The sequence below is a fragment of the Bubalus kerabau genome, chromosome X, assembly GCF_029407905.1.
Source record: "Bubalus kerabau isolate K-KA32 ecotype Philippines breed swamp buffalo chromosome X, PCC_UOA_SB_1v2, whole genome shotgun sequence".
NCBI lineage: Eukaryota > Metazoa > Chordata > Mammalia > Artiodactyla > Bovidae > Bubalus > Bubalus kerabau.
Window position 1 is genome coordinate 49,141,343 of NC_073647.1, and position 27,852 is coordinate 49,169,194.

The 27,852-nt window shown below is 42.1% G+C and overlaps 1 protein-coding gene across 1 annotated transcript in view; it reads left to right on the plus strand.

Annotated features, from left to right (window-relative positions):
- Positions 1-25,645, plus strand: part of GAB3 (GRB2 associated binding protein 3) — a 91,029-nt gene extending 65,384 nt beyond the window's left edge. Inside the window, exons 5-10 of the mRNA XM_055564099.1 lie at positions 1,590-1,645; positions 2,138-2,357; positions 4,572-4,653; positions 6,067-6,169; positions 20,043-20,159; positions 21,405-25,645. Coding sequence (XP_055420074.1) covers positions 1,590-1,645; positions 2,138-2,357; positions 4,572-4,653; positions 6,067-6,169; positions 20,043-20,159; positions 21,405-21,521 — 695 coding nt within the window. The 3' untranslated portion in view covers positions 21,522-25,645. The remainder of the gene's footprint in view (positions 1-1,589; positions 1,646-2,137; positions 2,358-4,571; positions 4,654-6,066; positions 6,170-20,042; positions 20,160-21,404) is intronic.
- Positions 25,646-27,852: the final 2,207 nt, after the last annotated feature.

Genomic DNA, 27,852 nt, shown 5'->3' on the forward strand with positions numbered 1-27,852 from the left:
TTGGTCTCACTTCACAGATTAGGAAACTGAGACACAGAGAAAGTGCTTGTCTAGTGTCACAGAGCTAATATGTGGCAGATTAGGGATTTAAAACCAGTCTGACTCCAGAGCATCTTTTAACATCCCCCTTTAAGAAATATAAACATAGATAGACACACATATCTGTGTATATATAAAAGACATTCTTAATCAATCTCCAGTCTCCATCACATCTTTCTAAGTTGGAAGTTATTCTCTTGCTTGAAGATGATGTTGACTACAGTTAATTTCTCAGAGGCAGCTTGGCTTTTCACATCTCCAGGTTCTAGGGAGACAGTTTGCTCCAGTCCCACATGCTGAGGGCCCTTCCCAGCGATGCTCACTGCCACCAGCCTCCATCTCCTCCTGTGGGCTCTCGTGGTTCTAGCCAGGCCTCCTGTGGGCTCTTGTAGTTCTAGCCCCTGGCTTTCCTCCTTACTCTCCAACTGCTTCCTCTCAACATGAGCCAGTCCTCATCTTCCTACTCTTTGAATAGTGAGAATCTCTAGGATTTTTTAAACATACTTTTATTAATTTGTTTATTTATGGTTGTGCTGAGTCTTCGTTGCTTCGTGCACCTTCTCTGGTTGAACCGAGCAGGGGCTACTCTCTAGTTGGGGTGTGCTGGCTTCTCATTGTAGTGGCTTCTATCATTGCAAAGCACAAGTTCTAAGATGCCTGAACTTTGGTAGTTGCGGCTCCCAGGGTCTAAAGCACAGGCTCACTAGTACTGGCGCACAGACTCTAGCTGCCCACAGCATGTGGGATCTTCCCGGATCAGGGATTGAACCCATGTTTCCTGCATTGGCAGTCGGATTCTTTACCTCTGAGCCACAAGGGAAGCCCAAAGTTTCCAGGATTTTATACTTAAACTTTTCTCAACATTTAAAACCTCTAGATTATCTCCTCTACTCTTAGGTTTGTAACTCCATCTCTAAGTAAGTCTCATTTGACTCTGCACACATATATCTTGCTACCTTCTGGATATCTATTTTATTTTATTTTTTTTTAATTTTATTTTATTTTTAAACTGGATATCTATTTTAATTCAACAGTTATTCTGAATTTTTACATCACACTCTATATGGATCACATCCATCTCAGAAATGTCTAATCTTAGATTCATCCAGCTCTCCTCTCTCTCTGGATCTGTACTGAAGCGCTGACTTTGGCTGCAGAAATTCATGGTCACCAATTCGTGTTGACACTGTGCAAGGCTATTCCTTTGTTCACCCCATTCTCCTGTTCTTTGCAAGGGCTATTTCATGCCTCTTCTCCTCTTATCAAACCTCCAGCTCTGTTTCTGCCATTTCTAAGTACAGAAAATCCATGTGACAAATGCAGCAAGCATTTATTAATCGCTTCCCATGACTCCCCCCAATTAACAGAACTGAAGCATCATACAGAAACCTCTTCAAAATCTAGTCTGCTTTCCACCTGTGGGGGAATGTTCTGGCTGTCCAGCTAGACTGAGTAGCAAGCCTCTCTCCCTCTGGAGCTGAGCACAGGGCCCTGAGCTTAGTTTCAACTGGTGTCCTGCATTTTTCACCACCCTGACTTGTTTCTTGCAGCAGATGTCGAAGGCCAATCTTTAAGACACCGAGACAAGCGGCTAAGTTTAAATTTGGTAAGTTTGGTACTTGAGTTTCTTTAAGCCTTAATTTTTACCAAAACATAGTCTGCCCTATATATGTTCCCTTGATATCTTTTGAGATTCAGCAGTCTGAATCTCCGAGGACCCTTGCAGTCTCCCATTAAAGCTTGAACTTGTCTGGGAACTACTGGACTTCGTGCTCTGTAAGGACCTTACCAGTTCTAATGGTCTGGACACATCTCAGACCTGAGGTAGCTATTGAGGTCATCCCATTATTCTTAAAGTATTTGCATAAATTTCATTGACCTCTGTCTTCCAGCATGAGTCCTAGGCGAGTCATCACCTACCTCCCATGATAAGTCCAGAGGCAGAGCTTGAGTTAGAGGCTTGTCTAACTCTCCTAAGGAAGTTCAGAGTTATTCCTAGATAATTTGCAACTGAAATCTCACACGCAGCCAAGTTTGCCCACCAGAAGCAGTTTCCATGCTATTCTGTGCTTTCTAACTGGTTTTCATTCCCTTGCAGCCATGCAGGTTCTTCCCAATGTCCCCACCAACTTCCACCAGCACTGAGGACGGCTACGTGCCCATGAGTCCCCAGACTGCCACCTTTGCTCTCGGACCCCATGACAGCTCTGACGATTACATTCCAATGAACTCAGGGAGCATCTCCAGCCCCTTGCCCGAGCTCCCCATAGACCTGGAGCCTCCCCCCGTGAACAGAGATCTCAAGCCTCAGAGGAAGAGTAAGCCACTCCTGTGTGGGATGGGGGAGCAAGGTGTGATAACCGTGTGGAAAAGCTTCCCTCCTAAGCCTCTCTGCAAAGGAAACACTACAGAAACCCTCCACCCCAGGGGCCTGGGAGAAAGAAGTGGCTGGGATCTGGTGGGAAGGGCTGGGGAGTACCATTGCTCCAGATCATCAGGGTAACAGGAACCTGGAGACTTGCAGTCATGGCAAACATGGTCTCCAAAGCCAAATCCACTCCAGCGGGCTCATCTTTGGCTGCTTCCCTAACAAAGTCCCAGAAACGAGTGAGTTGGGTGTGAATGGAAGCCCCTTGGTCTCTCTTTGTTTAAACAGCACTTAAATGTAGTCATACTGTCCCCATTATGTAAGGCAGTCAAGAATGCCCTTTGACACTGATTCCTGAATGCAGACCCAGTCACAGGCCCCATGGTTCAGTGCCCTGTGTGTACCCAGCCACAGACGTGTCTTTGGAGGGAGGGGGAACATGGAGGACGTGGAGGTGAGAAGTGTGGCTCCTGTGGGCACAGGGCTCCAGGAAGTTCCTCCCATCTGCTGAGTAGCAGGAACAGGCAGGGAGGAAGGTGAAGAGGGTTCGAGCAAAAGTAGGTCAGAATAACTTGCTAACTTCATTCTTGCTTGCCATCCCCTGCCCAGTAGGGCTGGGTGATTCTGAGGAAATACTTGGTACCACGACCATGACTCCTGACACTCCATCAGCTCCACCGCCACCCATCTTTGCTCTTTGGAAAAACTACTACTTCACGTAGCCACTCTCAGAGCTGTAACTAAGCAGCTTGCTTATGCCTGCTCTGCTCCAGCCCCGCCCTCTTCACTTTGAGTCAAATCCCATTTCCCCTGTGTTTGCCTAACACTAGTGGGAGACAGAGATGATGAAACAAGCAGGGTTCCCCAGGTTGAGGGGGAGAAAGATATGTCAAAACCACCTGGAAGAAGAAGAATTATGCAATAGGTACTAAATAGGAGAACAGGCCCTGTCTCAGGTTTAGAGGAAATAACCATTCATTCTGGTGAGAAACCATTTCACAGGCACCTGTAACTTTGAGGTATATATTATTGTTTTGCTTGATTACTTTTCTGTAGCAATCCTGTGCAACAGAAGTTTCTGTAATGAAGAAAATGGGGCTGTTAAACATGTGAAATGTGGCTAGTGCAACTTGAAGTGAATTTTAAGATTTGATTTAATTTCAATGCACTTAAATTTCAAGAGTCACATGTGGCTAGTGGCTACCATTTTGAAAGACCTGGTGATGGAGGAAGGTGCAGAGATTTTGGACGGACACAGGGTTGGGGATTCACTGGGTGGCTGGGAAGGTGAACACCTGGACCGGGAGGGGGTGATTCTGACACACGTGGCTGCACAGCTGACTGAACAGCAGGAACGTCACTGGTGATATGGAAGGAGTTAAACACTATCTACCAGTGTGGAGGAAAGAGCTAGAAGAACAAGCTGATCAAGGCAGTGATAGGGGAATATGTGCATGACCAACTCAGCAATGTGGGTTGCTGAGTTGGAGTGAGGGTCAGGCACCAGGTGCTTCTTCAGCAAAGGCTACTGCAGTGAACAAACCAGGAAAAAAACCCTGTCCTCCTAGAGTGCAGTCAGTCTAGACCCAACTCAGGAATGTTGGATCATCACAGACAGGTGGGTGCCATGAACAGTAAGCACATGAACTCGTGAGAGCCCATGAAGGCCTTCCTGAGCAGGGGATGTTGAGCTGAGATCTGAAGATGACTATAACCAGGCAGAGAGATGGGGAAGATTGTTCTACACAGAAGCACCACCAAGTAGACAGTGGCCTGGCGGGGGGGATGATTAGAACTTGGGTGACCACCTCTGTCTGTGATGAAAGGGGTCAAGGGTGAGACAGGCAACAGAATGGCATGAGATCAGAGACCTTCATATGACACCCAGAACCAGGCCTGACTTACTATGAGTTCTCAATAAATGTGTAGTGACAGGATGTAACCCCAGCTGCTGATGTGACCACTGGCTCAGTACTTGTGCCCTCTGCTTCTGCTGAGGCAGGAAATAGTAGGACAGCAAAATGGGCACTCATCATTAGCACTGCTTGTGAGTAAATGTGGGCTTCATGTGCTTAGTAAGTGGAATTGTCATAGTTTTACAGTCTGCAGATTCTGGCCTTGAACCCCTGAGAACTTACATTGGATGTTCTGTGTTATCTTGTAGCACGGCCACCCACCCTGGACCTGAAAAACCTCTCCACGATCCGGGAACACACGTGTCTAACCAGGACTCACACTGTGCCTTGGTGAGTCTTTGATTGCTCCCAGGGGCCTCATCTGGTGCCCTCTCAGCCTTAGTCAGACCTCTGTGGTGAAAGAGAGCTTAATACAAGGGAGGAGTAAAATTTATTATCTTGAACCAGAAGTGTTTTGTAGGTCACCAAGGAATAACGGTAACTGAATCTCCCAGCACAATGGAATCAAGAATGAGAGTGCTGCTGGGAACTGTCTCTAATGTGTGCTTCCCTCTTCACATTTGCTCATTCCTCTTTCTTTCAAGACCTTTTTTTTTCTGTTGCACAATCCTCACAGCCTACAGTAGCCATCCTGTAGATCTGTATTTACCTGCTACAATTCTAGTACCAAACAGAGAGAGGTTCTTTTTCAACCTCCAATTCACATTTGTTGGGAGAGGGAATTGTTTTGCCCCAGCTACAGTGGATGCAGCTCTGGCCTGCTGAGCAGGGCTGGCACTGCTGGCATGGCTTCTAGAAGCTCAACTTTGTGAATGGAGTTCTCTCGGTAAATGAACCCTCAAATGTGTCTGTGCTCTCTCATCTCACCTTGTAAAAGCTTGAGTTTCAGAGTCCTGAGCTTGTCCTGGTAGTTTCTTGTTGGTTTAGTCACTCAGTCATGTCCAACTCTTTGCGACCCTATGGGACTGTAGCCCACCCCGTTCCTCTGTCTATGGGATTCTCCAGGCAAGAATACTGGACTGCATTGCCATTTCCTTCTTCAGAGGATCTTCCCGACCCAGGGATGGAACCCATGTCTCTTGCGGCTCCTGCGGGTTCTTTACTGCTGTTTTAATCGCTCAGTCATGTCCAACTGTTTGTAGTGGTGGCCCACCAGGTTCCTCTGTCCATGGGATTCTCTAGGCAAGAATACTGAAGTGGGTTCTGTGCCCTCCTCCAGGGGATCTTCCTGACTCAAGGATTGAACCCAGGTCTCCCGCACTGCAGGAAGATTACTGCTGGTTCACCCTAAATACCACAACACACAATTAATCTGTAGTGGGCCACGTTCCAGACAGGAATGCAGAGCCTCAGCTTGCGCTTCTGACATGGGAGTAGGATGAAAGTGGATTCGTGGTCTTGGTCTCATCTTCTCAGAGGAATGAAATGAGAGCCTCAAAGGAGCATTTCTGTTTTGTTTTTCTCTCAGTGATATGATGCCTTGGTCTCTTTCTAGAAAGCTCATGAGCTGTGGCACATGGGGGGCCTGGAAAAAGAATAACCTTTGAGAAGTGGGAGCCATTTGCCCCATAGTGGGACAGGAGTTGCGGGGTAGTCTCTGTCACTTCAGGAATTGCTTTGGCCGGAAGGAAGTTGCATCTGGAAGAGAAGGGTGAAACCCCTCAGGGGCCATGTCAGTTCTTGGCTGGCTTTCAGACCAGCTGTAAGACATTGCTTTGACCTCATCTATATTTTTGTTCCTAGCAATCGAACCAGCTTTCTATCTCCAGAAAGAAATGGTATTAATTCTGCAAGATTTTTTGCCAATTCTGTTTCCAGAGAAGAGGAAAAAAGCTACATCCAAATGGTAATCCTCTATTTTTCATTTTTCTTATTCACCCCAGTCTATGTTCTTATGGGTTCACTGTAAAGGAAACATATTGCTCAGAAAGTGCCATGAAATCTTAAAACTATTACTTAATTGTAATGCCAGGTTACCGTGTTTTCCATACTGGGAACAAACTGACATGAAGTTGGTTTTCTTTCCTGCAGCATTCAGCTCCTTGTACCATTTAGGTGGGAAACTCTGACACTGGATGCTCCCTTCCACCAAACCCCCCGGTAGCCCTGCTCTGACTTCCTCTGCACCTTTACCAAAGATGCATCACTTAGAGTCCTGTTGGGAGGGTGGCCTTGTGTCCCAGCTCATGGGTGGGTATTAGTTTCTGGAGATTTCTTGTGGAGCCTTTCTGTAAACCTGAGTTCACAAAGACCCGGTATGTCTATCCTCTGATTAACCATCTATGGTTCTAGAGTCCTGGTATCTCCTTCTTGCCCTCTATTTCCCTTCCATTCTATTTCCTTGGATTCTATTGCCAGTGGGTTACTGAGGACAAAGAGGGCCTTTTAGTACCTCTGGCAAGTATCAGGCCCTTTAGCCAGAACTCTCACCACTCTGTGAATTTAAAATCTAGGGAACTATTGAGAGAATTTCTTTTTGAACTGTGAAATTTAGACAATGTTCAAGGCACTGTGACTATATGCTTTTGAGCAGAAACAACTCTGCCTTCATATGCATGACACTAACAGGCATTTAAAGTTCTCAAAACAGTCATGTCCAGTGAAGCAGCAATTAAGTGCTGCATTTTGCCTCCATTTAATGGATTGTGCTGTGAGTCCCCTTAATCATATGCAGGTGGAAAGTGACTCATATCCAGTCTGCTGTGGTATTCCCAATATTTTTCACACTTAGTAATGGCCCTTGGGAAACTTGTAGAAGAAAACACTCTTATAAAAGATACTGACCAGCTGTGCTTTGTCTCCAGAGAACAGAAAAAGGAAGTGAATCTATAACCTCACAGAAGCAAATGCCGAGTCATTCCAGATGCTAGCAGTTATTTCTGATCTTTCAGGTTATGAGAAAGCCCAGTGTCCCATTAACAACATCATTCAGGATTGGTTTCTTGCCTATTTATAATCATTGGTTGATGACTGTCTCTGTACATTATTAAGCGATATGACTCAGTAGCTTAAGAGCCCAGAAAGCTGGCTGAAGGAAGGTAGCTCTGAGGAACTCATCACAGAAATGTGTTCAAAGACTTATCCCATCTCTTTCACCTGTGTGTTTTAACTGCAGTAATACAATATTTTCAAATGTCATTTTTTACAATATTTCACTTGTTCCACAAAACAACCCATTTGGTAGACTGAACTAATATAATTCAATTTTGATTTTGTATATAATCATATGCATAATTTATTCCCTTTAAGGACAAGTTCTTACCTGACTAAAAATTTAGGCTAAAGTCTGAAAAAGAAGTTTTGTTTTATAAAAGTCCTGTATTCTTCTTTAGTGACTTAATCTTTTAATGAAATATAGTTGATGCACAGCATTATATTAGTCTCGGATGGACTACATAATGACTGACATTTGCATACATGAATGAAGTGACCCCCATGATAAGTCTAGTAACCATATGGACCTCTACAAGTTACTACAATATTGTTGATCCTGTTCCTTGTGCTGTGGATTACATTCCCATGGATTACTAGTATACTATATAATGGAGGTGTATGCCTTTAACTCCTTCACTTATTCCACCTACCCCTCATCTGCCTCCCTTCTGGCAACCACCCATTTGTCCTCTGGGTCTATTTGCATTTATTTTTTTATTTCACATCTAAATAAGATCATATGGTATTTGTCTTTCTCTGTCTGACTTATTTCACTTAGCATAACACCCTCTAGATCCACCCATGGTGTCATAATGGCAACATTTCTTCCTTTTGCTGGGTCATATTCCATTGTGCATGTATATATATATATCTATCCATACATCCATCCATCCAGGAGCAAATCCACCCCACTGAGACAATCCATGCTTTTTATCAGCTGTGAAGTGAAGTCACTCAGTCATGTCTGATTCTTTGTGACCCCATGGACTGTAGCCTACCAGGCTCCTCCATCCATGGAATTGTCCAGGCAAGAGTACTGGAGTGGGTTGCCATTTCCTTCATATATATATATATATATATAAACATCTTTATCCATTCATCTATTGATGAACACTGAAGTTGCTTCCATATCTGGGCTATTGTAAATAGTGCTTCAGTGATCATGGGACTGTATATATGTTTTTGAATTAGTGTTTTTGTATTGGGGGAAAATACTCAGAAGTGAAATTGGTGAATCATATTTTTAATTTTTGAGGAACCTCCATATTATTTTCCACAGTGGATGTACCAATTTACATTCCCACGAACAGTGTACAAGGGTTGTCTTGTCTCCACACCCTCACCAACGTTTGTTATTTGTGTTCTTTTTGATGATAGCCATTCTATCATGTTAGTCATTCTGACATTCTGACATAGCCATTCTATCAGGGCTTCCCTGATAGCTCAGTTGGTAAAGAATCCACCTGCAATGCAGGAGACTCTGGTTCGATTCCTGGGTCAGGAAGATCCACTAGAGAAGGGATAGGCTACCCACTGCAGTATTTTGGGGCTTCTCTGGTGGCTCAGCTGGTAAAGAATCCACCTGCAATGCAGGAGACCTGGGTTCAGTCCCTGGGTTGGGAAGATCCACTGGAGAAGGGAAAGGCTGCCCACTCCAGTATTCTGGCCTAGAGAACTCCATGGGGTTGCAAAGAGTCAGACTTTCACTTTCATTCTAACATATGTGAGGTGATGTTTTATTGTAGTTTTGATTTGCATTTCCTTGATGATTAGTGAGGTTGAGCATCATTTCATCTGTCTGTTAGAAACCTGTATGTCTTTGGAAAAATGTCTATTCATGTCTTCTATTTTTAAATCAGCTTATTTTTTTTGTTGTTGCTGAGTTGTATGTGTTATTTGTATATTTTGGATATGAACCTCTTATTAGATGTATCACTTGAAAATATCTTCTCCCATTCAGTGGCCTGCCTTTTTGTTTTATTCATAGTTTCCTTTGCTATGCAAAAGCTTTTTAGTTTGATGTGGTTCCTTTTTGTGTGTGTGTATTTGTTTGTTTCCCTTGCCTGAGGAAACATAACCAAAAAATATTTTTAAGACCCATATCAAAGAGTTAGTCTGTGTTTTCTTCTGGGAGTTTTATGGTTTCAGATCTTACATTTGTCTTTCATCCATTTTGGTTTCATTTTTATATATGGTGTGAGAAAATATTCCAGTTTGATTCTTTTGCATGTAGCTACCCAGATGGTTGGATGGCATCACTGACTCAATGGACATGTGTTTGAGCAAGCTCTGGGAGTTGGTGATGGACAGGGAAGCCTGGCATGCTTCAGTCCATGGGGTCGCAAAGAATCGAACATGGCATAGCGACTGAACTAAATGGAACTGTCCTGTTTTCACAACACCATTTATTGAAGAAGCTGTTTTTCCCCCTGTAGTATATTCTTGCCTCCTTTTACATAGATTAATCGACCATATAAGTATGGGTTTATTTCTCTTTATTCTGTTTCATTGATCTATGTGTCTGTTTTTGTGCCAATACCATGCTACTTTGATTATTATAACTGTATTATAGTTTGAAATCAGAGAGTGTGATTCTTCCAGCTTTGTTCTTTTTTTTTTTTTTTTTAATTTTATTTTATTTTTAAACTTTACATAACTGTATTAGATTTGCCAAATATCAAAATGAATCCGCCACAGGTATACATGTGTTCCCCATCCTGAACCCTCCTCCCTCCTCCCTCCCCATTCCATCCCTCTGGGTCGTCCCAGTGCACCAGCCCCAAGCATCCAGTATCGTGCATCGAACCTGGACTGGCAACTCATTTCATACATGATATTTACATGTTTCAATGCCATTCTCCCAAATCTTCCCACCCTCTCCCTCTCCCACAGAGTCCATAAGACTGTTCTATACATCAGTGTCTCTTTTGCTGTCTCGTACACAGGGTTATTGTTACCATCTTTCTAAATTCCATATATATGCGTTAGTATACTGTATTGGTGTTTTTCTTTCTGGCTTACTTCACTCTGTATAATAGGCTCCAGTTTCATCCACCTCATTAGAACTGATTCAAATGTATTCTTTTTAATGGCTGAATAATACTCCATTGTGTATATGTACCACAGCTTTCTTATCCATTCATCTGCTGATGGACATCTAGGTTGCTTCCATGTCCTGGCTATTATAAACAGTGCTGCGATGAACATTGGGGTACTCGTGTCTCTTTCCCTTCTGGTTTTCTCAGTGTGTATGCCCAGCAGTGGGATTGCTGGATCATAAGGCATGTCTATTTCCAGTTTTTTAAGGAATCTCCACACTGTTCTCCATAGTGGCTGCACTAGTTTGCATTCCCACCAACAGTGTAAGAGGGTTCCCTTTTCTCCACACCCTCTCCAGCATTTATTACTTGTAGACTTTTGGATTGCAGCCATTCTGACTGGCGTGAAATGGTACCTCATAGTGGTTTTGATTTGCATTTCTCTGATAATGAGTGATGTTGAGCATCTTTTCATGTGTTTGTTAGCCATCTTTATGTCTTCTTTGGAGAAATGTCTATTTAGTTCTTTGGCCCATTTTTTGATTGGGTCATTTATTTTTCTGGAGTTGAGCTGTAGGAGTTGCTTGTATATTCTCGAGATTAGTTGTTTGTCAGTTGCTTCATTTGCTATTATCTTCTCCCATTCTGAAGGCTGTCTTTTCACCTTGCTAATAGTTTCCTTTGATGTGCAGAAGCTTTTAAGGTTAATTAGGGCCAGGGATGCAAGGATTCTTCAATATCCGCAAATCAATCAATGTAATACACCACATTAACAAATTGAAAAATAAAAACCATATGATTATCTCAATAGATGCAGAGAAAGCCTTTGACAAAATTCAACATCCATTTATGATCAAAACTCTCCAGAAAGCAGGAATAGAAGGAACCTACCTCAACATAATCAAAGCTATATATGACAAACCCACAGCAAACATTATCCTCAATGGTGAAAAATTGAAAGCATTTCCTCTAAAGTCAGGAACAAGACAAGGGTGCCCACTTTCACCATTACTATTCAACATAGTTTTGGAAGTTTTGGCCACAGCAATCAGAGCAGAAAAAGAAATAAAAGGAATCCAAATTGGAAAAGAAGAAGTAAAGCTCTCACTGTTTGCAGATGACATGATCCTCTACATAGAAAACCCTAAAGACTCCACCAGAAAATTACTAGAACTAATCAATGAATATAGTAAAGTTGCAGGATATAAAATCAACACACAGAAATCCCTTGCATTCCTATACACTAATAATGAGAAAACAGAAAGAGAAATTAAGGAAACAATTCCATTCACCATTGCAACGGAAAGAATAAAATACTTAGGAATATATCTACCTAAAGAATCTAAAGACCTATATATAGAAAACTATAAAACACTGGTGAAAGAAATCAAAGAGGACACTAACAGATGGAGAAATATACCATGTTCATGGATTGGAAGAATCAATGTAGTGAAAATGAGTATACTACCCAAAGCAATCTATAGATTCAATGCAATCCCTATCAAGCTACCAACAGCATTCTTCACAGAGCTAGAACAAATAATTTCACAATTTGTATGGAAAAACAAAAAACCTCGAATAGCCAAAGCGATCTTGAGAAAGAAGAATGGAACTGGAGGAATCAACCTACCTGACTTCAGGCTCTACTACAAAGCCACAGTTATCAAGACAGTATGGTACTGGCACAAAGACAGAAATATAGATCAATGGAACAAAATAGAAAGCCCAGAGATAAATCCACGCACATATGGACACCTTATCTTCGACAAAGGAGGCAAGAATATACAATGGATTAAAGACAATCTCTTTAACAAGTGGTGCTGGGAACTCTGGTCAACCACTTGTAAAAGAATGAAACTAGAACACTTTCTAACACCATACACAAAAATAAACTCAAAATGGATTAAAGATCTAAACGTAAGACCAGAAACTATAAAACTCCTAGAGGAGAACATAGGCAAAACACTCTCTGACATACATCACAGCAGGATCCTCTATGACCCACCTCCCAGAATATTGGAAATAAAAACCAGCTTTGTTCTTGTTTCTCTTTTGCAAGATGTTTTTGTGTATTCTGGGTCCTTTATGGTTCCATACAAATTTTAGTGTTTTTGTTCCAGTTTTGTGAAAAATGCTGTTGGTATTTTGATAGGAATTGCATTGAATATATAGAATGCCTTGAGGAGTATGGACATTTTTACAATATTAATTCTTCCAATCCATGAGCACAGGATATCTTTCCATCTGTTTGTCTCATCTTCAATTTCTTTCATCAGGGTCTTATAGTTTTCTAAGTACAGTTTTTTAAATCTCTTTAATTAGTTTTATTCCTGCTGCTGCTGCTGCTAAGTCGCTTCAGTCGTGTCCGACTCTGTGCAACCCCATAGACGGCAGCCCACCAGGCTCCCTTGTCCCTGGGATTCTCCAGGCAAGAACACTGGAGTGGGTTGCCATTTCTTTCTCCAATGCATGAAAGTGAAAAGTGAAACTGAAGTCGTTCAGTCGTGCCCGACTCCTAGCGACCCCATGGACTGCAGCCTACCAGGCTCCTCCGTCCATGGGATTTTCCAGATATCTTATTATTTTTGATGAAATTGTAAATGGCATTGCTTTCTTAATTTCTTTTAAGACAGTTTCTTGTTAGTGTATGAAACTGCAACAGATCTGCATGTTAATTTTGTATCTTACAGCTTGACTGAGTTCATTGATGAGTTCTAATGGTTTTTTGGTAGTATGTTTAAGATTTTGTATATATAGAAATATGTCATCTGCAAACAGTGACAGTTTTACTCTTTCCTTTCCAGTTTTAATTTCTTTTTTTTTAATTTAAATTTATTTATTTTAATTGGAGGCTAATTACTTCACAATATTGTATTGGTTTTGCCATACATCAACATGAATCCGCCACGGGTGTACACGTATTCTCCATCCTGAACCACCCTCCCACCTCCCTCCCCGTACCATCCCTCTGGGTCATTTGTTTATATATATTTTTATCTGATTGCTGGGACTAGGACTTCCAATACTACATTGAGTAAAAGTGACAAGAGTAGACATCCTTGTCTTGTTCCTGATCTTAGTGGAAAAGTTTTCAGATTTTCAGTGTTGAGTATGATGTTAGCTACAGGCTTGTTATACATGGCTTCTATTATGTTAAGATATATTCATTCTTTACTCACTTTGATAAGAGTTTGTATCATAAATTGGTGTTGAATTTTGTCAAATGCTTTTTCTTCATCTATTAAGATGATCATAAAGTTTTTATTCCTCAGCTAGTTAATGTGGTATATCAGATATTGAACCATCCTTGCATTCCTGGGATAAATCCCACTTGATCATGATGTATGGTCTTTGTAATGTATTGTTGAATTCAGTTTGCTAATGGGAAGTATATTTCCTCCAACGTCATTTTTGTTTTTTTAAATTTTGTTATTTAACTTCCTTTGTCTATCCATATATAAAATTTTGAATGAGCTTTTCTTTACCTACAAAAATATCCAGATGAGATTTTTGATTGAAATTGTGCTAAATCTATGAATAAATTTGAGGAGAATCAACATCTTTATTATGCTGAATCTTTCAGTTTGAATGTAATACATCTGTCTGTTTATTCAGATGTGTTATTTTTTTTCTCAGAATTTTATAACATATAAATTTATAACATATAGATCTTATGTGTATTTTATTATACCTTTACCTAAGTGTTTTATTTTTGGAGCTATTGTAAATGGCTTTTTTGTGTTTTTAAATTAATTAATTTATTTATATTTTGGCTGTGCTGGGTCTTTGTTGATGCATGCAGGCTTTCTCTAGTTGCAGTGTGTGGGCTGCTTGTTCCAGTGGCTTCTCTTGTTGTGGAGCACAGGCTCTAGGTGCATGGGCTTCAGTAGTTGCAGTACGTGGGCTCATTAGTTGTGGCTTATGGTCTCTAGAGCACCGGTTTTCAGTAGTTTTGGCACATGGGCTTTAGTTGCCCTGTGACATGTGGAATCATCCCAGACCAGGGATTGAACCTGTGTCTACTGCATTGGCAGGTGGATTCTTATCCACTGTACTACCAGGAAAGTCCTAGATGGCATTTTCGTAATTTCAGCTTCCATTGGTGGTATATAGAAATATGATTGATTTTTTGTGTGTGTGTTAGTGTTGTATCCTGCAACATTGCTAAATTCACTTATTAATTATAGGCATTTTGAATTTTCTTAAGATTCCCTGGGGCTTTCAATGTACATAATCATTTCATCTGTGAATACAGTGCTTTCTTTCTTTCTTTCCAATCTGTGTGTTCTTATATTCTTTTGCTTGCCTTACTGCCAGGCTAACACTTCAGTGCAATGTTGAACAGATGTGGTGAGATGAATCTCTCTGTTTCTATCTTAGGGGGAAAGCATTCAGTTGTTCACTATTAAGTCTGATGTTAGCTGAAGGTATTTTATAGACATTCTTTATCACATTAAGTAAGCTCTTTTCTATTCCTAGTTTTAAGGGCTTCCCTAGTGGCTCTGATGGCAAAGAATCTGCCTGGAATGCAGGAAATGTGGGTTGTATCCCTGCATCTGGAAGATCTCCTGGAGAAGGAAATGGCAACCCACTCCAGTATTCTTGCCTGGGAAATACCATGGACAGAGAATCCTGGCAGGCTGTAGCCTATGGGGTCACAAAGAGTTGGACACGACTTAGCAACTAAACAACAACAACAAAAATTCCTAGTTTGCTGATAGTTTTTTTTTTTTTAAACCATGAATGGATGTTGAATTTTATGCTTTTCCACATTCATTGATCTGATTACTTAGTTTTCTTCTTCAGACTGTTATAGTGTAGATTAGACTGATTTAACTTTATTGAACCATCCTCTTATTCACTGAAGAAACCTCATTTGGTCATGGTATATTGTTATTTTTATGTATTGCTGAATTTGATTCACTAACATTTTGTTGAGGATTTTGTGTCTATGTTGATGTTAGATGTCGATCTGTGTGATTTTGTAATCAAAGTAATGCTGGGCTCCTCTGGAAGTGTTCTACTTTCTGGAACAAATTGAATAGAATTAGTGTTATTTATTCTTTAACTTTTTTCGTATAATTCACCAGTGAAACCATCTGGGTGAATTCAATTTCTGTAATACTTGGAGGACCATTGACATGAGTTATGTAATCTTGGGTGAATTTTGGTTATTTGCTAGAAGTTTTATAGTTTTACCTTTCACATTTAGGTCACATTTACCTGGAATTAACTTTTGTGTGTGATTTGAGGTAAAAGTCAAGTTTTATTTCTCCCCCATGTTTCTCTAATTTAATAAGTTTGATTATTTAAAGTTACTATCATTTTAAACCATTCTGCATTGCCTTCTTTGCCATAAGTCAATTATCCATATGTGTATGTTTTTTTTTTTTATGGACTCCTGATTCTGTTTTGTTGGTCTACATGTCTATCATTGGGCAGTACCACACTTTGCTAGTTATGGTAGCTTGACAGGTCTCAATATCTAGGAAAGGAAGTCCTCCTGCTTTGTTTATCCTCCTCAAGACTTCTTTGGCTATTTTATGGTCCTTTCTATTCCTATAAAAATTTTAGAAAAATTAGTCAAAATCTACCAAAAATGAAAAAAAAAAACCAAAGAAATGCTGTTCTCTTCAGGAAGGTAGTCAAAATTATTTAATCTAACATTGCTAGAAGTGGAACTACATTTGTTCTACTTTTTAAAAATTTGATGAAGCACTTCAGTAGGCAAGGTACCATGAAAATACCAAGGTACACATCACCACCATATAAGATAATCTTAAAATAGTGGAGAATATATTTTAAAATATTTATTTCTATTTATTTGGCTGCACTGGGTCTTAGTTGCAACATACATGATCTTTAGTTGCTACATGTAAACTCCTAGATGCAACATGTGGGATCTCGTTCCTTGACCACGGATCGAACCCCAGGCCTCTCCTGCATTGGGAGCACAGAGTCTTAGCCACTGGACCACCAGTGTCCTGCTAAATGTATTCTTTAAATCCCAAACTCAACTGCCAAGAAAAAGGGTATCTCTTAAACTAAAAATACTGAGAAATTGCAAACCCCGAGAATCAATAGGAACTACAAACAATAAAATCAAGTCTAGAAGTAAGTCATTATTGAAAATATTAGATCTTAAGTATAAAATAAGTTTTATATACTTAAAAAATAAGATGAAGGGTTGCAAGTTGGACTGAGTTACAAGATACTATTTTAAAATGACCAGTTGGATTAAAAAAGACCATTTAGAACTGCTAGACATAAAAATAAGGATGAAATTAGAAGTTCAGTGGGTGAAGGTAAACAGGCTGAACCCAAAGAGTAGTTTAGTGAACTGGAATATAGTTGTGAATTCACTAATACGTCAGGTTAAAGAGACCAAAACAGCCAGAGTTGCTGAAGGAGATGATAGGGAAAAAACAGAGAATCAATATGGAAAGGCATAATGGCAGTTTCTCACAATCATCAGTCCAAAATCTCACAGGCAGTTTATTGCATCACATGTTAGTGGTAGATGTTGATGGCAGGTATATTGGTGTTCATAGCATATTTTCTTCAGTTTGACTAATTATTAGAAAATTTTCACAATAATAAAATAAATAAACCCCATTAAAGGAAAATGAATAAAAGTCAGAACAGAAATTAACAAAATGAACAAAATTAGAGACAATCAGCACAGACCTGATTTGTTCTTTTGAAAGATTAAACTTGAACATAATCAATCAAGAAAAAGCAATGGATATGAACATATTAAGAATGCAAAGGATGCAATAGCTGCAAATACATCAGAGATAAAGATGTGAGAATATTATGAACAACGTCAAAGTAGTGAATATGAAAACTTTAGTGAAAATAGGCAAAGTCTCAGAAAAATATTATTACAAACTGACTCAAGTAGAAATAGAAAACACAAATGGTTATACAACCATTAGAGAAACTGAATATGTCGGGAGATTTTTACTACAAAAGGTCACAAGTCCCTCAAAACTTTACAGACACTTTCTATCAAAAGGAAGTGATCATTGCAGTCTTATATAAACTGCTTCAGGAATGGCAAAACGAAGACATATTATCCTGTCTAAATTAAAGTGTCTAAAATAAGTAGAAGTATATTTATAAAACTAAAATAACTTGATACCAAAACAAATAGCACTGACATGAATAGAAAATTATATACCAACCTCACTCATTCATGCAGGTTAAAAAATCCTAATAAAGAGTAAGTCCAACCACATCTTGTACATGAACGTTCATAGCAGCATTTTTCATAACAGTCAAGAAATGAAAGCAAGCCAAATATTCACCAAATGATGAATGGGTAAGTAAAATGTAGCATGGATACAAGGTGCAATGTTATATAAGCAGCCATACAATAAAATCAGATCCATGAAATGACAAGGATGAACCTTGAAAACAATATGCTGAATGAAAGAAACCAGCCACAAAGACCACTCTTTTGGGTTTCTGGAGCCAATTCCAACATGTGGGTGTTGATTGGAGTAGGTTCACACTAACACCAAGCATTTCTCAGACACCAGCAGGGTGTCTGAGAATTCAACTCAATTCTAACACTTTCTACCCAGAGGCAGCATAAGATTTCACAGGTTATGGGTTCAGTCTTAACAAGACTGCCCACCCCCTTCAACTTCAGATGCCAGTCACAAGCCCAGGTTTTTATCTGTGCTTCTGCCTGCTGCTGCTGCTGCTGCTGCTGCTAAGTTGCTTCAGTCGTGTCCAACTCTATGTGACCCCATAGATGGCAGCCCACCAGGCTCCTCCGTCCCTGGGATTCTCCAGGCAAGAACACTGGAGTGGGTTGCCATTTCCTTCTCCAATGCATGAAAGTGAAAAGTGAAAGTGAAGTCGCTAAGTTGTGTCCAACTCTTAGCGACCCCATGGACTGCAGCCCACCAGGCTCCTCCATCCATGGGATTTTCCAGGCAAGAGTACTGGAGTGGGGTGCCATTGCCTTCTCCAGCAGGATACAAATTGGAGGTTCCCACATCCCCCTCCATCAGTTTAACTACTTTGCTAGGGCAGCTCACAGAACTCAGGGAAGCATGGACATTTACTAGTTTATTATAAAAAGAGACAATAAAGGATACAGATAAGCATCCAGATGGAAGTGGTATATGAATAGAGGCTGCACTACTGAGAAAGGCTGGTTCCCAGATGGGGTACACACAAAAAAGAAGAGAATTAATTGTATCCTTATTTCACTAGACCCTGGTTCAATCCCTGGGTCGGGAAGATCCTCACCCCACTCCAGTACTCTTGCCTGGAAAATCCCATGGGCAGAGGAGGCTGGTGGGCTACAGTCTGTGGGGTCGCGAAGAGTTGGACACGACTGAGCGACTTTACTTTATTTCACTAGTATATGTTACACTTAGCTTAGGATAGGTTATTTCTTAAATGTAAAGGAGCCACCAGGAGAGCTCAGGAAAAAACTGAGTAACTTAGGAGAAAGTGTGGGAAAACAAACTATGACCTCGGCATGGGAAACATTCTTTAAATAAAATACAAGAGCAAGCTACTCAGAAAAATATTGATATATTACATTAAAAGTAAGAACACTTCTTCATTTAAAAATGCCATAAAAAGAAAGAAAAGCCAGCTATGAACTGTGATGGACTATTAGCAACACACATTACCAACAAATTATCACTCTCTTAGGTATGTGAGGAAGTACTGAGAGAAGTCAGAAATATAAAGTATAAAGATTCAGTATAAAGATTAGCAAAACCAAACCAAATCTAAACAGATAATTCATAGAAGAGAAAAATAAATGAGTTTTAAGTAGGTGAAAAGATGGTCAGTTGATTACATTATGAGGGGCATGGAAAATTGAACCACAAGAAGATATGTTTTCCCCCAGATCAGGTGGGTGATAGTCAAGTTGAAGGTGCCCACATCCCTGGGTACATGCTAGTAAGAGCCTCCAAACTGGAAGCAACTCAAACGACCGTTGTTGGTGGCACAGTTAAATAAATCATGCAATGGAATCATCTATGGTAATGAAAACAAATGAAATAGGGCTAGTGCATTGACACGGATGGATGTGAAGTATATATAAATGGAGTGAAAATAGAACTCACCAAAAATGCACTCAATATGGTTCTGTTGATGACAGTTCAAAACATGCAAAACAAAACAGTATGTCACTTAAGGACACTCACACACTCATAAAATCATATTTAAAAAGAAAAGAAGTGATAAACACTAAATTCAAGATTGTGCTCATCCCCTTGTGGACAAGAAGGCTGCAGTAGAAGGGGGCAGGTCCTCCTCCATGTGTGTCATGTGTCTTGTAACAGTGGTATATTCTACCTTTGAAGCTGGCTGGTAGGGCCATAGGTGTGTGTTGCACACATGTTATCACTGTATTGTGTAAAGTATCTTCCAAAGCACTTGGGATGCCTTTACTAGAGCTTTCATAAGTATGACTGATCTTTTTAGGATTTAATCTCTCAGGTATCATGAGCCTGTTAGATACATCAAATGAGTTCTTCTTGGGGGAGATTTTGGCCAACCGTTTCCATGGTGAATAAAGGCAGGGCTTCATGTGAAGGCCAAATTGGCCATATCGTATTTGAAAGATCTCCTTGTGATGTGCAGGCCGAGCTGCACAGGGCTCATCCACTTTCTGTGGGCAGCTGCTCAAGTAGAGACATGCTCAGCCACCTTCCGTTGGGCAGCCCAGCCAGAAACTGTTAACCCGAATCCTGGGACATTGATTTCTAGGAGGAGCGCAGAGCAACCAACTCCTTGAGCAGTGGAGCTGTGACATGGACGAAGAAATTCAGCCTGGATTATTTAGCCCTGGACTTCAACTCAGCATCACCAGCCCCTGTACAGCAGGTAGGAAGCACTCTGTATCACAATTCCCAGGAGATTTCATTTCTGTTTGGTTTTGTTTTGATGATTCCACCATGCGTGTTCTCTCTGCAGTCTTAAACATACAGACGTACTGTGAAGAATCTTAAAATCAGCTCTAATTCTGTCTCCCAGAAATCCTGATGTATTTCCCTCTGGGGTGTGTTCTTGAATGTCTATGTATAAATGTATGTAGTGTTCATGCTCTTCAAAACTTGGACCATAGAGTTTGTTGGGAAATGTCTGGTAGAGATGAGGGTGGGGTAAATGGTAGACTAGGCACAGGAAGGGTCTGCTGAAGGACGAAGGGATAGCCTTGTTTGGCTCAACTTTAGGCACTGGGGACAGAAACTCTCAGTTGCAATTGGAACCCCTCCATAAAGGGCCTCAAGTGGCAGGCTGGGCAGTTTTGACTCCTTTGTGTAGTATTCTCATCTGTAAAGTGGGGATCAGAAATAGCAGCTATGTTGAAGCCTGTTGTGAGGATTAAATGAATTAATACATGTAACAGACCCTAGCCATTGACTGTTGTCACTCAGTGCACATGGCAGGAATGACTGGCAAACAGTGGACAAGAGCTAAATATTTTTGAGCAAAGGATGGTCATAGTCTAAACTGTGCTAACAATGTGTTATTTGATGAGAAAATCAACTTACTGAACAGGGTATACAATATGATTTCATTTTGTGTTTGTGGAGAAAGATGTTTGGGAGACTTCCCTTCCCTTTTGCTTTACCTTTCTTCTTTACCTTTCATTTCATTCCCCAAACCTACAATGACACTTCAGAAAAGCTGGTGAGCAGGATGAGATCGGTAAATTCAAACTGTGAAGAGAGTCCCCAGACCTCCATGGCTTTTGACCATGAAGGCTTCTCGGTTGTTGCCTACAGGACAGTCCATCACAGCCAGGGCCTTGATGTCTCAGGTCATTGTCAATTCAGGGGTCACTGTCCTGGCAGAGGAAAAAGAGAGACAGCGGGATTGCAGGGTGTCACCTCTGCTCACAGTATACTGGTCAAGGCGAGTTAGATGGCAAGAGCCAAGTTGAAGGGAGTAGAGTTGAGGAGAGATTCACACACACACACACACACACACACACAGAGTGTAACACTTCTGCAGGTGACGGCCCAGGAGGAAGGGGCAGCAAACACGTGAACCTGTAATCCACCAGGGATGTGCTGAATTTTTTTGATTAAGTGTAACGAAAACCTTTTTGTTCTCCCCCTTCAGAAAATTCTCCTTTCAGAGGAGCAAAGAGTGGACTATGTCCAAGTGGATGAGCAGAAGACACAAGCTCTTCAGAGCACAAAGCAGGAGTGGACGGATGAGAGGCAGTCCAAAGTGTGACAGGGTCGGGCTGCAGGTGGGAGGCCGGGCTCACTTTGAGTTTTTCCACTAGAAGCCCACTGATGCTCAATACAGGTCAAGACACAGAGTCTTGATGAGACCCTTTGGGAGAGAGGACATTTGTACATACTGACCAAGGAGGAGCAGGAAGTGGTCTCCTCCCAGAGGGGCCCTCAAGGGGCCAGCCCCTGCCCCGACCCCCACCGATCACAGCATTTCTGGTCACAACCACACGTGTCTCTGCTGAGCCTCAGACCAGTGTCATGTTGGCTCCACAGTCATGAGCAGCAGAGAGAGAGGAGTCCACAGCCATGGACTGGGATGTAGAAAACTCCATTTGGACAGGGTGGGAACAATCAAAACAGAAGTTGGATTAAACATCTCCAGTGGAGCATTTGAAGTGCACATTAGAGCTGGTATCACTGCCCACAAGATGACATCATTTGCCTCCAATGCTTGAACTTTTGATCTCTCTCCTGTGCTTCCATTGGAATCATAAATTATCCTAGGAGACATGCACCTGGACACCTTCTTGCCCCCACTGGAAGACACAGTGCAAGAGACCAAGCCTAGGAATGGTGATGGAATCTGTACTCCTTACTCCAAAGAATCCAGCAGACAAGTATTTCTATCCCCCAAAGAAAGACAACACAAGTGACAAGGACATCGAGTCCTGGGCTCCACAATTAGCAGATCACATGACACTGGTGGCTCTAAGAACATTGTGCTTAAGCAGCCACCCATGGCTGGGTGTCCCATTGCTGTTGGCCTTTTCCCAGTGTTCTTTCACATTCATCATCTCATCTCTTCCCCTAAAAGATCTCAGAAGTTAGGCTTGGCAGAGATCATTGTGCCACCTTTGAGGGAAAAGATGCTAAGAGCTGGAGGAGGGAACACTTTGCCCAAAATGAGTCATGCTGAGAGAGTCAGTCAGGCCTCTTCTGCTGTCTCTCACTGCCTCAATCAGTTAGGGTAATTTTGGAGACCAGTGGGAAATACATGCAAACACAGGATGGCTCACCATCCCCTCTCCTTTTCATAGGATTTTGAACAGGTGCTTTTTATAATTGAAAGGTATGCATGTCAAACCAGGGTTTCTTCGTGTGGTGTTCAAACAGGGCACTCGAACATAATCAGCAGTTACCATCAGAGATACCTCCTGAAAATCAGTATGAAGTCTGTTCTTGGTTCACGTGGTCCCCTTGGCAGTGCATTTCCCATGAGCCACCCTGGGGAAGGCTATCCCTGGCCATCCTGTCCTGGACTCAAGCTTTCAAGTGGTGGCTATGATCTGAAAAAACCAAACCCGGCCAGCTCCAGTATCAGGGGTCTTGCCTAACTTTCCCCTTCTAGTTTAGTGGTGACTAGGTCCTGAGAGGGCAAATGTTCCCAGTGTGCAACGAGGGCACCTTGCCACCCCTTCCTTTATGAGACACTGGGGTTCCAGGGAGAGGTCCAGAAAAAAGGCTCAGTTGAGCACAGGGTTTTACTTAATGCCGTTCCTGATCGTTCTGAGTACCTGAAGCTGGAAGACAAATCTGAACAACTGGGTAATAAATAGAGACTGGTATCCTGTCCTGCCACTGTGCCTTACACATGGGGGTAGAGGAAGTAGGCAGGCAGGTCTATGACAGTCAGCATTAGTCAGGGCAATTGTAGGCTTTGCTACAGGGTTTCAAACTGCTCCAAAGGTAAGTGTGAAAATCTTGGTTTTTCAGACCATAAAAGAAGTAATTTTGATGTTCAAAATGACAGGATCTCGTGACATCATTTTCTTCCTAGAGCAAGATGGGGGAAATTGCCAAGTTCTTTAACTAAGTTGAGTCCTTAGTGAGTCTGGATGGAGCCACAAGAGGGCTCCTGGACCACACGGGCTGCTCCTCGGCCAGAGCCTGTTAAGGAGCTTCCTTCTTCGTGTGTGACTTGCAAAGAGTCACAGAGCCTCAGGCAAGAATCCAGGGGTATAGATAGCCAGTTCCCATAGATGGTGACTTCCTCATGTGTGGGCCACCTGTGTTTAGATCACTGCCTGACAAAGGCCAGTGCAGAAAAAAATGTACATCCAAGAGTCAAGAACCTCACCACATTGAAGATAGATTGGAAAAGTAAATGCAGCTGAAATGATGTCAGCAGTGAAATGTCATCCAGTTGACCAAAAAAGAAATATTTTTCTACAAAATGTTTCCAGGGACATGTTTACTGCACTAAGCAATAGACACTTGAGTGGTGTGACTTTTTTGGAAGTGATTTGGGGTTTTTCAAATATCACTTCACCCTCATTTTCAGGGTGTATGCCTTTATGTCTGGCTTTGATAAAACTGCTAATGGATGGCTACACAAAAACATAACGATTCACGGACCCAAAATACAGGTAGTTTTTGAGCTGACTGCAGCATATGCTCCTGAGAAACGCACTGTACATCACAATGGTGGATGCTAGCCAGATCTTGTTTTCTGGCAGAGATAATCCACATGTAATAAAGAGCTATGATTCTGATGGGCTCTGAGGGATTTTTTTTTAAAGAGATCATCTCTGACACCACTCCAACTCAAGTGCACATGGCATGTCTATGCACTGTGCATAGTACACCTTTCTAGAAAATTTGGGCATCAACATAAAGGGGAAAAGGCATCAATTAATCCTCCATTGTTTTCTGTAGTTCCTTCTTGCTTCATTTCCTTCTGTCTCATTTCATTAGGAAATACTTCCAGGTCAGGGGTTGTGTCATGCCAAAAGGGGGACTAAAGGTTTTCATGCCTGCAACTCCCTAAGACCACAAGCCCAGGATGTTGGGAGTTAAACTTTCCATGGGGAGGAGGAACTTGAGGCCCAGCACACAGCCCAGCTCCAAGGGCATCGTGTAACCCTGGGGACTGACTGTCCAGGCCACTTTATGAAGTAAACAGCAGCTGAATTATGGCCTTTAGGTGTCACAGGACTGAAGGCACACTTCAGGCCTGGCTTTCCCCTCTCAAGACTTCATGCTCGGCTCCTGTTCAAACCATGTTTGTATCCGCAGTCATGCTGATTTTTAAAAATTCACTGAGTTTTTACTATTTCATTTCTGGCATTAATAAAAGTTATAAGGAAGAATCATGACCTAAGCATCCTCTTATTTGTTTTAAGTAGTGACCTCTGATAAAAACTCAGAACACATTTTGAAGGCTGAGTGTTGAAAACAGACTTCCCTGCTGTTTTCAAGTACAACAGGCCTAACCTGACTCACATGGAATGCCCCACATCCATGTTACTTCGCTGCAAGCTGTTCAGCAGGTGGCTGGAACGAGCACTGCATCTGATCAGCCAAACCACGTCTTTTTTCTGGGTCAGAAACTAGCTTCCGTAGTTGACAGTAAAATCAACGGCCCTGCCAGATACCACAGATAAGGTGACCTTTGGTACTGACATTAAAAGGCAAGATCACCCAGCCTGCCACCCCACAGCAGGGGTCTCTTGTGTCCTCACCTCTCTTTCCCCACAGCTGGTGCTCCCAGCTGCCCTGGGTGCTAGGTCAGCAGAGTCTCTAGGCCATGATGTAAGGCAGAGACAACCAGAGTAGCCGGGGCTCGGGTTTGGGAAACCAGGCCAAAGGCACAGACCCTACAGCCAAGGGGAATCTTGGTGCTGAGAGAAAGAAGGAGAAGCCACGTGAACTTTCTCACCCTCCCTGGTCAAGGACCAGGCGGATTACTGTGAACAGCTAACCTGAGATGAAAGGGCCAGGAAACCTAACCTGGAGGTCTCTGAGCCCCAGGCTCATTGAGCTCTGGCCCCTTTACTCCACCAGGCACCTCCCTAAGTTTCCACTTTCTACTTTATTTTCTTTGATCTGAAATTGCATTAATTATTATTGCTTTATTTTAACTGTGCCATTGTTTTATAAATTTAGTTTTATTTTCTGAGACAGTGGCACTGTGTAGGCTGGAGCAGGGGGTCTGATGGAAGAGAGCAGAGCTGAGACACAGACCCCTCCTGCATGGGCACCTCACTGACGGCAGGTGGGGCGCTGGAGGGCCTAAGGGACAGGGTGGGCTTTCCAAGGCTGCTGGTCACTGGAACTCCACAATTGTGATCGTGAACCCGACCCCACTCTGGCACCACACTCAGACATCACTTCCTGGGAGACCTCTGTGGGGAAGGCAGGCCAATCCACGAGATATATCTCTTCTGCTTGATCGAAGCCATTTGTAAATTATGATGTATTATAGAAGGTGATAAGCAGTGTGGGAAAAAACAAGGTGAAGAGGATTGACTGCCCACAGGGCTGTGGGGAGGGTGGACGCAGGAGGATTTCAGGTGAGAAGATGAGACCTGGGTAGATTCAGAGATGATGGAGGTGGCCAGGAGGTATATTTGAGAGTGTAGTCAAGGTAGGGAGAACAGACTATGCAAAAGCACTAATTCCTCAGAAAACCTGGAATGTTGAGGGTGCAGCCAAGAGGCCATTGTGGTCGGTATGTATTGAGCAAGAATGAGCACAGCAGAGGATGTACAGACGCAAAGGGGGTTCACAGATGAGAATGTGGGGCATTTCTGGTCATTATAAGGACCTCTGGCTTATACTATGAGTGAGAAAAAATCCAGTGAAGGGAACTGAACAGGGGAGACATATCTGGCATATATATATACATATATATACATATATATATATATATATATATATATATATATATATATACACACACACATCATAAGAAATGCTGGACTGGAAGAAACACAAGCTGGAATCAAGATTGCCGGGAGAAATATCAACAACCTGAGATATGCAGACAACACCACCCTTATGGCAGAAAGTGAAGAGGAACTAAAAAGCCTCTTGATGACAGTGAAAGAGGAGAGTGAAAAAGTTGGCTTAAAGCTTAACATTCAGTAAACTAAGATCATGGCATTTGGTCCCATCACTTCATGGGAAATAGATGCAGAAAGAGTGGAAACAGTGTCAGACTTTATTTTGGGGGGCTCCAAAATCACTGCAGATGGTGATTGCAGTCATGAAATTAGAAGATGCTTACTCCTTGGAAGGAAAGTTATGACCTACCTGGATAGCATATTGAAAAGCAGAGACATTACTTTGCCAACAAAGGTCCATCTAGTCAAGGCTATGGTTCTTCCAGTGGTCATGTATGGATGTGAAAGTTGGACTGTGAAGAAAGCTGAGCGCTGAAGAATTGATGCTTTTGAACCGTGGTGTTGGAAAAGACTCTTGAGAGTCCCTTGGACTGCAAGGAGATCCAACTAGTCCATTCTAAAGGAGATCAGTCCTGGGATTTCTTTGGAAGGAATGATGCTAAAGCTGAAACTCCAGTACTTTGGCCACCTCATGTGAAGAGTTGACTAGTTGGAAAAGACCCTGATGCTGGGAGGGATTGGGGGCAGGAGGAGAAGGGGACGACAGAGGGTGAGATGGCCGGATGGCATCACTGACTCGATGCACATGAATTTGGGTGAACTCTGGGAGTTGGTGATGGACAGGGAGGCCTGGCGTGCTGCAGTTCATGGGGTCGCAAAGAGTCGGACACGACTGAGCGACTGAACTGAACTAAACTGAACTGAACTGATAGATGAGTTTGGGGGAAATTGAGCCTTGAGCAATATCACTTCTTCTAATCAAATATGATTGAAAAACATGCATGTGATACATCTCTGCATTTTTAGGTCTTCTTCAATTTCCCCCATGGTGGTGTGTGACAAATTTTCTTAAATGCACCCTACTGTTCATAAAGGGCAAGGAGCCCTAAGTGTCTGGAGTCAACTAGGCAAAGGGGTACTGGAAACAGTAGATATGAAGCCAGAGAAGATGCAGGCTGGACCATGTAGGACTTTTCAGTCCACTGGAAGGCTGTGGCTTCAACTCTGACTGAGAGGGAGCCTGTTGGAGGGTTGGAACTGAATAACTTCAGGACCTGACACGTTTTAAAGGAACCTAGCAGCTTCAGCAGTCCATGTATGGGGTCAAAGTAGCTGAATGGTTCCAAGTTTGCTGGCTGAGCAAGGAAGAATCAGATGGGAGTCCCATCCCCCTAGTGGACTGACTTCACCATTTTGGGCCAGTTTGGGGAGCATTGTCTATAAAGGGCTGTCCCCAGTGCCCCTTCTCCAGCTTTTGCCCTTTCCTTCATCTGCCCATTGTAAATCCTCCCCTCCCTCTTTGGCGATTTACCCACAAATACTCTCATTTGTCTCCTTTTCTACAATACAGCTTGGCTATTTCTTACCTAAGAGCCAATTCCTAAGCAAGAAAATTAAGCAATCAATAAAACTGTGGTACCTCAATTCAATAATAGTGAAGACTTTGCTATTGCAAGTGAAAAAAGGAACACATCAATACAA